At 41.9% G+C, this 15,795-nt stretch overlaps 2 protein-coding genes across 2 annotated transcripts; both read right to left on the bottom strand.

Annotated features, from left to right (window-relative positions):
- Positions 1–2,462: 2,462 nt before the first annotated feature.
- Positions 2,463–9,317, bottom strand: LOC143327348 (voltage-gated purine nucleotide uniporter SLC17A9-like). Its single transcript, XM_076741641.1, has 13 exons — positions 9,171–9,317; positions 8,390–8,587; positions 8,131–8,270; positions 7,428–7,527; positions 7,211–7,335; positions 6,089–6,185; positions 5,898–5,994; positions 5,680–5,767; positions 5,548–5,582; positions 4,994–5,109; positions 3,862–3,917; positions 3,740–3,769; positions 2,463–3,607 (listed from the first exon to the last, which is right to left on the bottom strand). Exons 1-13 carry the CDS (start codon positions 9,293–9,295, stop codon positions 3,438–3,440), a joined length of 1,377 nt encoding a protein of 458 aa, XP_076597756.1. The 5' UTR covers positions 9,296–9,317; the 3' UTR covers positions 2,463–3,437.
- A 254-nt stretch (positions 9,318–9,571) lies between these two features.
- On the bottom strand, positions 9,572–13,396 carry LOC143326758 (glucose-induced degradation protein 8-B homolog). The gene is made up of 5 exons (XM_076740609.1): positions 13,194–13,396; positions 12,729–12,856; positions 12,404–12,600; positions 11,813–12,010; positions 9,572–11,261 (listed from the first exon to the last, which is right to left on the bottom strand). Exons 2-5 carry the CDS (start codon positions 12,847–12,849, stop codon positions 11,088–11,090), a joined length of 690 nt encoding a protein of 229 aa, XP_076596724.1. The 5' UTR covers positions 12,850–12,856; positions 13,194–13,396; the 3' UTR covers positions 9,572–11,087.
- Between the last annotated feature and the right edge of the window lie 2,399 nt (positions 13,397–15,795).

The raw sequence follows: 15,795 nt of genomic DNA, 5'->3' as shown, positions 1-15,795 counted from the left end.
CTCCGGCCATCACTTTGAACCCTCCGAACTCGGATTTCACAGTTTTATGACTTTAAACAGACCAATTTATTGATAAACGAGTTGCAGCTCTAATATACGTAGTGACCAAAATTTGAATTCATTTTTTGCAGATTATCTGAGAAACTCCACGATGCGTCCTCTTCACTGCCAGGAGTCACTGCTTTGTGTCACAGCCAATGCAAACACTAGAAAAATGTGGGAGAAAAGCAGCTCAGGCTGGTGAAATGTTGCTCATGATGAGAGAGAAAACAGGCGCTCTTTGTTCGTGTGAGCTCGGGCAGATGTTTCCTCTCTCTCTCTCTCTGCAGATGTTTTAAATCTCTCCATCTTCATGCATGATGCAGGGCGCGCGGACAGTGTGATTCCTCTCTTGGCATTCACCGCGTGCCTTAATTGTATGGCTATTAAATCAAGGTCCGCCGTGAACACGAGGAGCGGCAATCCTTGTCCCTCACCGGGGAAAGTTGGAGCTTTATGAGCCTTTGACGGAATGAAGCACACACAGAGAACATGAATGACTCGACAGGCCCGAGCGCCTCGACGCAACGCGAAGCTGTCAAAAATGTCCTCAGTCCTGATCTGTATTTTATACCAATAACACAAATGTCGCATTTTAACAACATCATCACACAAACACCTCTTCTTTTTCTCCTTCTTGTCCTTGTCGGTCATCGCCATAATGAACTGTGCGGATCCTGGGGGTCCGGCTCCAGAGTGCGCAGCGGCAGCGCGCCTTCAGTCCGCCTCGCAGCAGCTGATATTCAGATCTCCAGCTGACTCTCCTCCGTGGAAACATCCCCTGCGCTGCATGATTTAAAGAGATGAACATGGAGGTAAAGCAGGCCAAACAATACCGTTCCCGGTGCTGGCGTCGGCTGAGGCAGGCGGACAGGCCCGCTGATGGTGTCCAGTCAGGGGGGATAAAGACGCGCTTCAGTCCCATCACACCTTCAGGTTAAAACACCGAACACACTATTTAATTTCTTCTAAATTAGACATTTCCCCCCATCAAAAGCCTCTCCGTCCTGATTTCATACCTCGGTCCTCATAGGCTCAAGCAATAACGTCATGACGTGGATGCGGTCGTCGCTGTCAGACGCTGGATGCTGCCTCCAGCAGACCACGTTCATAAAATCAATCTGGGCTACAGTTTCTCCATCTCTGAGGACGGAGAGGCTCTGCGGGCTGCAAGATGCGCTGACCAGGGTGCTGAAACCGGACACTGCCGGACGTTTTCCACTTCAGCCAGCCTGCTTCAGTCCACTCAGTCTCTGCAGGGAAAGAAGCTCTGGTTTGCTTTATTGCAAATACTTTATATCTGTGGGAGAATTGTAGTAATAAAGTGGAGGACGCCCTCTAGAAATGGGTCTGGGGAGCACTGCACATGTGAAAAAAACAGCTGCATGACCCCTTATGTGGCGCCAGAGGGCGCTGCTGGAGTCTGATTAACTGCCTCAAGTGATGTCATTCGAGTCAACATCAGCTGAGACTGAAAACCACAAGTTTGAAAATGAAAACAAAAACAAAAACGATCTTACCAAACCTCCGCAGCCTGCTTCTCATCTATGTTTAAGGATATCAGCTCGAGGCTACGTTAGCTGCTACTAGCATGAGCAATCTCCGAGGCGTCACCCACAGGTTTCTGAAGAGCCATCGTGAAGCTCAGTTCATTTAATGTAGTTGCTGTAGAAAATCTTATCAAGTAATATGCTAAAGGGGATACCTTTAATTCTCATTTGCAGAGTAAAATAAAATCTTATTACTGTTAATGGCTTTAGCTTTTACAAGCTTTTACTTGACAAAAATCCAAATTCTGGTTTATTCTTCACTAATCTTTTATTTCCTCATGCTTGTAATTAGCAATTTGCTTTTTCTGTCAGTAAACAGACAAGTATGAGATTAAAGAATGAGCTGATCTAATGTCCTTTTGTTGGAATATGATGTCATAGTTCTTCAGAGATGTTATCTTTTCTTTTTAATTTCCACCCATCAACAAAATCAGATAACATAGAAAAATATAAGGGTGAGGGAAGATGCACTGATTGCTCTAAACCACTAGGTGGCGTCTTGTCCCAGACGTGAATTGAATGTGAATCTCACCAAAGGATTTTTTAAATACTTAACTATTTCTGAAACAGCAATATTAAGATTGAATTCAAACATCGCAGGCAAGACATAAGAGATCCAAACACATGGTGCCAAAAGTCCAGCACGCTTTCATTTCATCAGAAAGTTTTATCATAATTCTAATTATTATTATTTTCATACAATTTAATTTCAATATTTTGCCGTTATGAAAACAATAAGATTCAAGTATCATTACATATCGTCTGTACTTGTGTGTCCTCAAAGGGACACTAAAGATGTGACTGTTGACAAACACCAGAGACAAACTGCACAATACCACAAAAACAGAAACACTTTATTAAAATACAGCTGTTGAGTTGAAGAATTATCTATAATAAAGTCATTGTAAACACATAAAGCAGAAATGTTTTTAAATAGTTTTGGTGAAGTGAAGTGTGAAGTCCTTTAAAGCAAACTGCACGTCTGGACACACGTCTTTGTTTTCCTGCCCATTAACTGGAAACACACTGATTCTAGTGGATTTGAACAACTTCATCCAAATAAGATAAAACATGACATTTTTTAATTTTTATTTTAGTCACCAACAGATGCACGATTTACTAATCAAAGTATATAAATATTTGTGTTTGGGGCTGAACCACACACACACGTTAGGGAAGTCAGAAGGAGCTGAGAGACTCTAATGTATTGTTAATTTTAGCCTTTTCATTTCTTGCCTCTTGCCTCAAACCCAGAGAAATCTACAATTTCAGCCCAGTGGCAGAAATTCCACACTGTGCGTTTAAGCTAAACCTGTATGTTCAGCTTTTATTGTCCTTTACACGTCAAACCGGACTCAGGGATCAAGCCAGGCCTTAAGGCAATCAAGTTTCAAGTCAGTAAAGTCAACAACTGACTAACAGATTGTCTCAAATTCATGTTTTCTTTGATGCAGCAGTCACCAGCAGCTTACTCTTTCTATGTACTCACTAACAATGTAAACATTTCTGTGAGGAAATCAAACTTTCTGCCTTAAATACGTAAACAGACTTTGTACAATGCAGTCACATTTAGCAGACAGTGTGACCCACTTAAACATGATAGATATTCAAGTTCCTTCATTTTCTAGACAGGAAGTTCGCTGTATTCACCCTTTTATGATCAGCACGACTGTGATTCCTGTCAACGCGATGACAAAGAAAGCATGAATTCATACCATCCAAAACTCTTTCAGTTAAACACTGTGTTCAGAATTTTTTCTGCATCATTCACAAAGTGGGATTGACTGTGCAGAGAGAGTTAAACGTCTCGTGAATCAGACACAGACTAGTATTTGCAACCAAAGGGGGTCAAATCACTGTAACCCGGGTGTAATCTTCCACGTCGAGGCGCTGAGCATCTCCAAAGATGAGGAAAACACCGAGGCCTGCGGCATTTACTAAAGTGATGAGGGAGAACACGTTTGCCCACGACAGCGTGACCTCAATCAGGTAACCTGACAGGGAGACCATCACCAGCCCTGTGCAACAGACACCAGAGGAATGAGATCAGTGCTCACAGCAGCAACGGAGAATTTACATTTCACACAGCTAGAACGTACAGACATCTCCTGCACACTGCAAAAGCATGAACAAGCATCCTGGATACATACCCATAAAAGCACCCAGCATATTCATAAAACCTGTTGCAGAAAAAAGGATCATTGATTAAATGTCAAAAAAAAAAAAGACAAGCACAGTTTTATGAAGCTGAGATCTCTGCTGACAGACTCACCATAGAGGGCACCGGCACACGATGGAGTGAGGTCCTGCACATTCACAGACACACCGCTGAAACACAGTCAAAGTCATTACATAAACAGCTAAAAATATGGCAGGGTTAAAGGATAAGTTTGGCGATATACTATATTTTTATTCTTGTCAGCAAATCCTGTGTAAAGACCAAAACCAACAACGAATCAGCCTGACTAACACGCATTGTGTGTGTATCCAAAGCCTTATACATCTCTAATAATAATAAAGATTAACTATATATTTGTGACCTTCAGTAGGAACCAATAGGATGACACCATGGTAGGTCTCTGAGGCGTGTAGGGATGCATAATAATGTCCAACATTAAGGGAACATTACGCAACTATTTTACCTTAAAACAACAGCTTCTAAGAGATCAAACAAACTGTGGAGGCACCAAATCGGAAAAAAAAAATGTTTGCACAGTGTTGCTCTTAATGTTTGGTGTCTGGGCTCCGACCTCGTTATCCCCCCAAGGCGTCACAGAGTTCAGCACAGCAGGAATGGAGGAGCTACAATACTAATTCCCCATCCTGTGTTGGGGAAGTCAGACGCAGAGCCTACAGGTGGATGCTGGGGTGGAGATGAGGCTTTAGAAATGCTTTCAGGTGAACGCTGTGGCAGCAGAGTGAGTGGAGCACCGAAGGCTTCAGCGGCATGACTAAGAGGCTATATGTTGTAGTGAGATGCCTGAACTTGTTCGCAGGCTTCACTACATGTTATCCAAAAACACAGCTCGCTTTTCATTGTTATGCCAACAAGCCTACTTCATGCTGATCTGTGCCGGCATGTGATTTTAACCGTACTATTACTGTTCGATATTTCATGTTTGTTTTTCTTATGTCTGTCTCCTCTCTTTTTGTTCTGGGATCCTCTCTGCGCTGAGTATCAACCATGTTGCGTGTAAAGTGTTAGAAATAAAGGTGGAGATGAGGGTGGGAGTCAAAGCATCGAGGGACACTAAGTTAGTTAGTTTTGGTCTTTTTTATGAGAATTTGTTAACAGTTACAAAACATAGAATGATGCCAGCTTTATGTTGACTTAAGTTTGACTACAGTTTAATGTCAGAGACAAATCTCTCCTCTAAGCATTTTTTAAGGTTGATCTAACATACCCGCTGGTGAGGGTGGAGGCACCTACAGCAGCAGAGACCAAACTCACAGCGGAGGGAAATGTGACGGCTCCAGACAGAAGCATAATAAACATACTCGATACGCCCATGCCGACGAACTGAGGGTGGAGAGACATGCAGGATAAGACATTCATAATCTACAACTTATATTGTTTTCAGTTTCTTAAGATTCATACCAGTTCAGACTAAAGAGACACTGAAGCTTAGTTCAAATGTCTGCTGCAGTTTGTTTACACCGTTAATCTGTGAGTTCACCTTTACAGTATATACATGTATCTCATATGGCTAGAACCCTTACTGCCTATCTCTAGATACACTTACATGGACTAAAATGTAACAGTGATTCTCATTTCTTCCAACTCGTTTGCCCTGAGGAAGCTCTAAGGCCTGTAATTACATGTTTGAATCACTGAGAAAAAATTCCAACATGAACACCTACGCAGCTAGTCTGGACAAACCCTCCACGCAGACACACTTCATCACCTGAAAACACGACTGTGGTGCACTGAATTAATGTACAGCCTGTCCACACTTACCTGCATCATCTTTCTTACAGATAACACACCATATCCTATGGAGAAAAAAAACATAAGATTTATATTTATCAAAGGTTCAGTAACTTAGTTAAAAACACATATCAAAATAAAGTAATGGCTCTTGTTTAATACCTTGGCTTATGAGAAAATCTGCTACATATCCTCCACCAAGTGCTGATGGGATTGCAGCAAGCCATGGAATTACATTATACACCCATCCCTGCAATAGAAGACAAGTTGGGGAGCAACATTAACCTGTTCGTCCTGCGGTGCTGACGTGGAACAAATGGCAGGGCAAGTTCAGCCAGCTTAAAGGCTAAATAAAAAGGTACTGTAGAGAAAACAAATACCTTGGCATGTGGAAATGATTCTTTGAAGTATGTTGGCAGCCATGACAATAAAGTGTAGGAAGTGCTGCATGCGCACATGTGAGCGAACACCATGGCCCTGAGAGAGACAAAGACAGACAAAGAGACGGGATGAGGCTGAAAACTCGAGCAGGCATGTGCGGATGAACACTGATGGATTAAAGAACATGTACCAGACAGGTGGCTTCTTAAAAAGCCTCAGCCAGAGTGCCGATGACAAACTCTTGTGTGTGTCATTCCTCAAGCCCATCTGCTTCGGGGCAACTTCACCTGAAACACACATTGCACGTTATGTTTTACTGCTGTGTACTATACGAGTTACTGTGACACTGTTTATCGTTTAAAAACATAAGACTGCAAATAAGTCTGAGAGTCTACGGCCGTGCTAATTGCAGTCTTGCTAATATTTGCTAATTAGTGCTAAACACAAAGAACGACTAATGGGAACGCCATTAGTTGTGCAGGTCTGGAATCAAAGAGTTGGCCAAATTAAAATTTTGACGTGACGGTGGCGCTATATGGACAGTAAAGAGGTCATCAAAGTTCATCCTGAGAGGGGCGTGATGACAATCTCTCCAATATTTGAGACATTTCACTGAAAGCTCAAGTGTCAACCTCTTGATCTGAAAAATGAAGCCAACGCAGAAGTGTTGCTCGAATGGCACTTCATGCTGGCTCCAAAAGCGAGTTAATCCCCATAGACTTCCATATTAAAATGACCAATTTTACAGCAGAAATAAACAAATTTACAGCCTGGATCAAAATCAGTTCATCAGCCGAATGTTTATATAACTCAGTCAGTTAAATGGTGCATAATTATGCGCACGGCTGCACTGAGTGTTGAGTACTGAGTGACAGTTAGCTGATTGGTTTCAGCAACCAGGCTTCCTCTATGCAGCCTCAGCTCACTGAGCTTTACAATGGCTCTTCAGAAACCTGTGGGCGCCCTCATGGAGACTACATCCATGTGTTATACAGTGTATGTGAAAACCACAAATGTCAACCTCATGGTGGGGCTACAGGAAAAGTCAGATGATCACTTTTATCAGGATTCATCATCAGGGAACCATTAATGTCTACATAAAATATCATAGAAATCAATCAAGGAGTTGTCAAGATATTTCAGTCTGGACCAAAGTGGTGGACTGACCAATGCTGGTGTCCATAAAGGGGCAGAGGAAGGCTCATGTAGCCCTCTCTATACTCCAGGCCCAGGCCATATAGGACAGCAAAGTGATAACCAATGATCAGTTTGTTATTCAGGGGTACATGACTGTCCAGTTTGGTCACAGTACCTTTTAAGAGACACTGCCACACAATTAATGCCCACAGTCCAGACAGGAAACCAGTAACGTAGAACACGCTTTCCCAGCCATACCAGTCCAGCATCAGGGACCCCATCCCACCTGCTAGCAGCGTTCTGAAAGAGCAACAACAAAAAAGGTGTCACCAAATAGCTGATGTGTTATTGGTGGATTGGTGTGTGTATGTATGTGTGTTAGCTTAGCATACCCAAGATGGGAACCGCTGTGCATGGTGCTCATTAAAAACCCTCTCTCTCCTTCCAATACTCGTTGTGAGCAAAGGCTGGCCAAAGATGGGAAAAAAACACCTGTAAGACATTATGACATATGTAACGTGAGCTTGGACAGTTGGTGATACAACTTTTTCATATTTCTTGCAGCGCTGGAGCTTTTAAAGGAATAGTTCCACATTTTGGAAAATGTGCTAATTCACACACGCGTCAGATGAAATGATCGATACCACTTTCATGCCTGCACAGCACAGGAAATGTAAAGCCAGCAGCTGGTTAGCTTAGCTTAGCATAAAGACTGAAGGGGAGTGAACGGCTAGCCCGGCTGGGAAAGGTTGCCACTGCTCCCAGTCAAGAAATAATCCAGCATGTAACCCCCCAAACAACTACAACTCGCCTTTTTTACAGTTTGTACAATACTGCATATAAGAGGCCAATCAGTGAGCTGTAGAGGTGCTGGCAGGTAGACCCAGGATAGATATTCTCCTGTGTTTCCATTCTTTATGCTAAGCTAAGATAACTGGCGAGCTGGTTGTAGCTTCATAACTTGTGTAGGGACCTGGTAGGGGTGTCGATCTTTTCATCGAACTCTTGACAAGAAAGTTAACACACGTATATCCCAAAATGTTGAGCTACTCTTTGAAGTGCTTGTTTCAATGCTGTAACTGGTACGGGGCTCACCCTGCAGCAGTCCCATGAGGAACCTGGCAACAGTCATGAGAGCGAGGGTGTAAAAGCCTAGATGGGCCAGAAGAGGAGTACCAGCTGTGATCAGAGCCCAGGACGCTGCAGAGATTAACAGCACACGCTCTCCTCCCACTCTGATGGCAACAATTACAGTTAAACTGAAGAATAAATATTACATGAAGTGTATTTGCACATTGTTTAAATAGAGACATGTCATGTCAGGCTATGCTGTTTAACCAGCTGAATTGCTTACCTGTCACTAGCATGTCCTCCCAGGATCTGTGTGAAACAGTAACCCCAAAAGAATCCACCCAGAACCAGCGCACAGTCCACCTTACTCCAGAGCAAGTGTCTGGCCAGTGACACTATGCAGATTGGCATGGCCATCCGGGCACAGTAGAGCAGGCAGGTGCCCACAAACAGTGTCAGGATCCATTTTCGAACCAGAGGTCTGCAGGAATGATGGGAAAGCGTTTGCATTTAATCACATGGATCAAACTGTAACTAAAGAACATCATGTTATCACGTTCACCATCTTAGTTTAGTTAATATTTGCTAATTAGAACTACTGACAGTAAGCTGAGGCTGATGGGAACGTCTTTAGTTTTTCAGATATAAGGTCATAAATTTGACCAGACGTTGGTACTAAATGTTAAGAGATCTCAAGGTGTTACAGCTGATCCTCTGGGGGTCATGAATAATATTTGTACAAAATTTCACGACAGTCCATCCAATAGTTGTTGGGACATTCCAGTCTGGACCAAAGCAGTGGGCTGACTGACAGACTGCTACCACTACCATGACACCAGCATCGCTATTAAAAAAATACTCTGTTCTAGTGAAGCAAACATTTTAAGAAACAATTTACTGTGCAGTGTACACTGTAAAGACATGAAGGCAGCCTGGTGTCACACACTCTTAAAACACACATGCATTAATACAACAGAAGAATCTTAAGAGGAACAACGAGACAGCACAATAACCAAATCTCAGCGTGGTATTCTTCATCTGATCTAAATCTTAGGCAGTCTCACCTGGGCCACAGGTTTTGGTCTTCTGGTTCGTCTTTGGTGCAGTCATTGGCAGTGTAAACATGAGGCTCCAATGAAGAACCATTGAAGCCATTCCTACCGTCTCCTGATGTATGCTTGTCAGCCATTCAGAGAACATTGGCGTCTTCTCTGTCGTTCGTGCAACACTGTACTGAGAGGTGTGCGCTTCAGCTATACCTCATGTCCTCAGGCAGACGGGACAAACAGGTAAGACTTGTTGGAACAAAGCTCAAAAAGCACAGTGGCTTGTGATTCACAAGGCTGACAGCAGAGGTCTGAGTGGTGGTTTTACTGGATAGAAAATCTGCATATGCACTGTTTCAAGCTTTCCGTGTTTGAAGTTTGATCAAGAGCTTGAAACAACCTTTTTTTTTTTTTTTTTTGGAGCTTTGGCGCAACTCTGGAGTAAAATTTGCATACATGCACATTCACAACTCAGAAAATGGAAAAACAGCTCTTGTATGGTTCACAAAAGTTTTGTTTATTTTAATAATTGCAAATCTGATCTTAAAAATGTTGAATAATAAAAGGGATGTGAGCTCTCTGGGTCTCAATATTTGTCAAAGCCAATATCTATAAAGACGTTACAACCTTAAAAGAAATTAAGGATGGACAACTAGCAGCAAGTTTTTTTTTTTTTTTATAAAAGTAAAGAAACAAAATAAACAAGCACAAGTGCCTTTCCCCTTTGAAAAAAAGATACACTTACATGCAGTTAAAGTGAAAATACTAACAGCTTTAAAAGTGGCAAAATGGACAGCAAGTTCTGTGACCCTTTTCAAACCGCCTGTTCAGATCCAAAATGTCAACGCTTTGTTAAAAAGAAAGAATCAGTCTGAAGGGATTTTAGATATCAGAGTTTTCAAACTAGAGGGCTGCAGTAACTGGCCCCGTCATTCCTCAGCACTTCCTGAAAGGAGCAACCTTTTCTCTCACGAAGCATATAAATCATTATCTAACCTCAACCCCTTCTATCATAAAACCAAACATAACCATCTGGGGCATGTCGGGGGCGGGGCACACCAAACTCAGAGAGCCATCTCTGATTTCAACCCGTCAGTCAGGACGGATTTCACCGTCTCGAACACACATGTGAACTGATAACTCTGCAAGGCAGGCCATCCCATAGACATACTGTAAAGGTGCAATCAAATTTCAAGGTGTAGAAAGCAAGTGGTTGATTCTGTTGCAAATTGTCGAACATCATCCTAAATAAAATCCTAAAATATTATATTAATTAAACGTATATTACATTAATAAAGTGTGTTATTCCATTTAGTTGAAAAATACTCACATTTTGTGTATGAAATTTAAACTTTAAACATATTTCTGTTTTGAAACTATCTAGACTCTTGCAGTACGTCATCTCAATCTAAACATATCTTCATTTCAAAAAACAAAACAAAACAAAAAAAAAAAAATCAACAAAAAAGGGGGGAATTGTGTGTCTGTTGTTTCAAAGTGTAAACCACTACAGTTGTACTCCCCTCCATCCTGAGGAGCTCAGCTTTAAGCTCCACACACAGTATTAACATTGTTCATGTATACCATCAACTCTCTTTCTGGCAAAATAATGTCTTGGTGGGGAAAATGGTCACAATAAATAATACTACTGGCTTAGGCTTTAGAAAGACAAAATATAAAACAGCAATTTGAATTTTGTTGTCTCCAAGATCTATCTAAAAATCCAGGATCAGTATTTAACTAAATAATTTCTGTCAATTTGCAAATACAGCAATTTACAGTTTGCACAATGAGTTAAATCTTACCTGTCATGAATGAAACATGAAAAAACAATGTAGCATTTGTTTATACACATATGTTACCTGGTTGTCACACAGTCACTGACTGATCATAAATTAAGGGGACGTGGAAGGTGGCTGTTCTTGTCTGTTATGTTCACTTGGGGTCCTCGATGGTGCCCGTGCTAAGGTCAGTCATTTTGGGATATTTCACCTTCTTCTGGTCCAGCTCATTCTGTGCCCACAGCAGTAACTTAAGAAGTTTAGCCAGTTTGGGCGTCGACTCCCTGTTTTCATAGTCCAGCACAGCTTGGTTCACCTCACTCCACACCTGTGCATCAAGATATGTGTTGTAGTCAAAATTGAATACACAAATTTTGTGCACACTTATTGTCTGCATTCACTGTGTGCCTAATGCATAAATGTAGTGACACACCTCTACTACAAGAAAGAATTCAGTCACCTGGTTGGATGGGATGCTTTCACACTGAACCCGTGTGATGCAATTCAAATGAACTCTTAGGCATTTGCACTTTTGGTTTAGATTGTTTACTTTGGTGTAAAATATGGCAATTGAGGTGATATTTTGCATCAGATGAAAACTAAACCACTGTTATATCTCTCTGCTGATGGTGACCTGCTCAGGAAACCATGCTATTAGTTGCTAAAACTATCTAATCAATGAGTAACAATCTGTAAAATGCTGCAGACCAGAATTAAAGGGCACAGGACCTCAAAGTAAAAATACGTATTTTGTACCATAATATTACAGGGATAAAAGGCAACAATGTTACATTTTTTTTCTTGGACCTGACCAGATGAACTGAACATCTGGTGTGAAAGCACCCTAAAACTGTAGTCCACATCTCCAAACCAGCCTACCTTTTGCCGCTGCATCATGTTGAGCAGGTCTCCAAAGGGTGACTCTTCTGGGTTGTCGAAGGCCAGAAGGGCTAATGTTCTCTCCATCTCTGTCAAACACTCGCGGCTCTCCTCCCCCTGCTCGGCCAGCTGTGTCTGGGCAAACTCCAGTGCTGACTCAGTCTCCCTTAGCCTGATTAACTCAATCAAATGTTGCTGCTGCAAGAGGGGGGATGAAGCACAAGCAGTGAATGTTGAAGTTCAAGCTTTATCTAGTATCACAATATTTTCATATTAAAAGAGGAAAAACTTGAACAAAGACAGTCTGCCATGAGTTATTACCTAAAAGGAATGGAGGGGGTTACATGTACTTCTATTTTAACAGTTCTCACTACACTGCAATACTGTTGCTGTGCCTTAATCTCACTTAAGTGAAGATCTGTTCTTCGTTGCCAAAGTCTGTAAAGCTCAACCCATAAATCTCAGGATAACATCTTGGGCAAACAATTAACATGACCTGCAGAATTTGGCACCAGCTACTTTCCAGTTCAAAGACGTACACACTGAAATCAGAACTACCGGTGGTGATTTCAAAGCTCAGTGCACATGTACCTGCAGATGAAAATACAAGTATCGATTGGTGTCAAGCAGCTCCGGGTGAAGGCTGTTGATGAGTGCAATAGCTTCCTGTATCTGTCCCTTCAGGATCATCTCTCTAATCTTTATCCTTTCATCCAAAGAGTCCAGGTCCACACTTGGCTCGATCCCAGACTCCATCCGAAACTTCTCAGCAGCCTCTTTGAATCCCTCTTGAAACAGATGTGAAACAGATAAAGGCAGAGGGAGACACGTTAAAGATAGTTCTCAATGATGTCTTTTGACTTGTGCATGTTGTATATTCAGCTCACAGTCACTGTAGTCAAGCTACACGCCTTACCTGTCACCAGGTAATTCATAATGAGCCGATTCATGTCCGCCCTCTGTATATGAACATTATTTAATTTGTCCATCCACTCTTCTTTTGTGATGTCTTCTGGCTTTTCAGCATAACTCATCATTGGGATCCTAGAACGGGGAAAAGCCATTGGAAATACAGCCAAACGTGAGCAAGACTGACACAGCTTGGTCACAGTTTGTACCTACATGAACAGTAACGTTACCACCGTGCAGACATAGATGTTAAGGACTGAGCGTAAATATGGAAACCACACGCTACTAACAAACATGCCAAATTAATAACAAAACAACAGATACGTTATTTCTATCCTTAAAAAGCGCTTGGACACTTGCTAGCGCCACTAAAAATAATCTGGAAATTCTGAGACGCTTCCAAAACAAACCCATTTCCTCCTGGGCAACAGCCCCGGCTAGTTAGCAAACTGTGTGCGTTTACACAACTAACCGTGCAAACACAATGTCCGGCGATTATCCTTTCTTGCAGGCGTGAGAAGACAATACCAAAACAGCAAGGCGCAGTCCTGACAGTGCTTTAAGACGAATAAAACTGTTAATTGCGGGTACACAGACAAGCTTTTCGCGGCTAGCTAACTAACCAAGCTAATTGTGATAACCTCGCGATAGGAACGTCAGTCCTGCGAGCTCTGCGATTGGCGAGAAGAGTGACGTCACGGTTGCCGAGGAACAGTTCGAGCAGCGAATCGTCAAATCTAATCTGCCGTAAGGATGTGTTGTTTGATTTTGTAGCCTACTGCTATCTGTATATATGTATATATATATACTATATATTTACGAATGTGTATATATACATATCTTTCTCAGCAAGTTAAAGTAATAAAAGGATGAAACGTAACGAATGCAGATGCTTCCATACAGGCCATGAGGGTTCACTGAATGTTTGATGGAGGTGACTATCGTGTGATTATATGCTATGGCCCTTAGTCACCAGATCTCAACCTACTTGAACACTTAATTAACAAACCAGCAAAACTGCCCAGAGCTCTAGGGTCCCCAAAAACCGCACGTTTTCTACATGCCATTTTCTTGTTTTGTGGAGATTTGATTATTTTCTAATTTGCTGGAGAAGTTGCACCACTAAAGCACAATGTCAGCCAGGGTGGGTCCTGCATTATTAGCAATTGCTGATAATGTCTCTTGTTGAAGACCCCTGTGTGAGAATCTAGTTCTGACACCTTCATTAGATTATTTGTGCTCATGTGGTCCACTGCACCTGCTAAAGTATTCAATCAAATCAAATTGTTCAGTGTTACAGTTAATTAAACATTAGGTGCAGGTCCGTGATGGGATGTAAATTCCAGTCTCCTGCATGAAAGTTAGATGGACCCATGAACTACATCCTCGCTCTCTGTCTGGCATAAAGGGCACATTATTTCCTGCTGTGGCACCGGACATTAGGTGTAGAATGTATGCTTAAACAATAAAAAGGACAAACAAAGATAAATATGCTTAGTTAGTGAATATATGAGGGAGTTTAGGAGTTATGGCAGTGTGAGGGTTTCTTACCTTTGGGTGAGTGGTGTATTTTAACTTGTAGAGGTCTAAGTGACCTATGACATTTTGACACAGCAGGAAACTTGCCAGTGGAACTCATTAATGGCTGCAATGGCTGTGGTAACCTTTGCAATCTCACATTAATGCTTCTCTGTATTTCTAGGAACAAAACCCGATTAAAATTAGAAAGATGTTGTAAGAGACAAGGCAGTGTCTTTCAGGGACCCCTGGATGGTTCATGGCCCCGAGGTATCTGCCCTACTTTTCCTGTGGATTATCCAGGCGTGACACCCGACTTGGTAGGTTTTCCCACTCACAAAGAGTCAGTCAGATGTTGGATGACAGCTGAAAGATTAGACATGCAGACAAATGATTATGGTTAAAATCAGGGTTGCATCATCTGCCCATTACTTTATGTAATTTGCTTGAAGATTAATGTGAGACTGGTTTCAATGGAAATACAATGTACAAGCAAAATCAATTAAGATCCCCATGTTTCCTTTCAGTGTCAGTAACTGTAGCTTGAATCCCTTTCATATCTGAAACTGGATGATAGCCAACATTTAACTGGTGATGTAGTTCCTTCTCATGTTGCTCTCAATCTTGTGTAATAGGCCTGTTTTCTGTAGTCACAGTGACACTATGACGATGGAAGAGTACTGAACCCAGTCTGACAGGCCCTTCTCACTCTGTGTCTCATTTTGACAAATTATAGTAGGAAAAACACAGGTGTTACATTTCAATGCCCCAGTAAGCTGTGGCAGCAGGACAGTGAGCCAGCATGCACAATACCAGGACCCTGAAACCAAAGCAGATTATTGGAAATGAGGCATCTTAAATTTCATTGTATAGGCTACATCTGTGCTTTTTCTTCAGTTACATGTCAAAATGTTTTCAGTGAAAGAGGCCCATACAGTACATGACCAATATGTTGTGAGATACTGTCAACTCAGTGATGCGCAGACATTCATTTGTTATCTATAGTCGGAAGCAGATAAAGTGGACCAAAACAAATAGGGCCTTATATGTAAATGTTAATCCTTTTGGAAAATACTCACATTAGCTTGGAGATGTACGGTAAATATGAAGCTAGAGCTAGCTTAGCGTAGCTGAAAACACAGGGAAACACCTAGCCTGGCTCTGTCAGATGGTAACCCCAACAATTAACACGTTTTATCATGTTTGTTTAATCATAACAAGACCTGTGTTACGTTCATTTGACATTTTCTACGGAAGTGCTGGAGCACCTCTGGGCTCCCACTACTCACTTCCTGGAGTCTCCCCTGGTTGCCTGGCAACTGCTCAGGGCCCATAAATATGCTAGTTCCACACATAACCGCAAAACTGTAGATTTTACACTTCAGTTTGTCTGCAGACTAAAAAAAATATATTGAAATTTAGCCTGTTCGTTATTGAGCTTGTGCTGGTAGGTGGATTTTATTATCATTTGACAGAACCAAGCTAGCTGTTTCTCGTTGTTTCCAGGCTACAATCTCATGTAGCGGTTAGCTAGACAACTCTCCAACTCTCCAGCC

Source organism: Chaetodon auriga, chromosome 10, assembly GCF_051107435.1.
Source record: "Chaetodon auriga isolate fChaAug3 chromosome 10, fChaAug3.hap1, whole genome shotgun sequence".
NCBI lineage: Eukaryota > Metazoa > Chordata > Actinopteri > Chaetodontiformes > Chaetodontidae > Chaetodon > Chaetodon auriga.
Note: the sequence above shows the minus strand (reverse complement) of the source record. Positions and strands in the feature narration are given on the sequence as shown.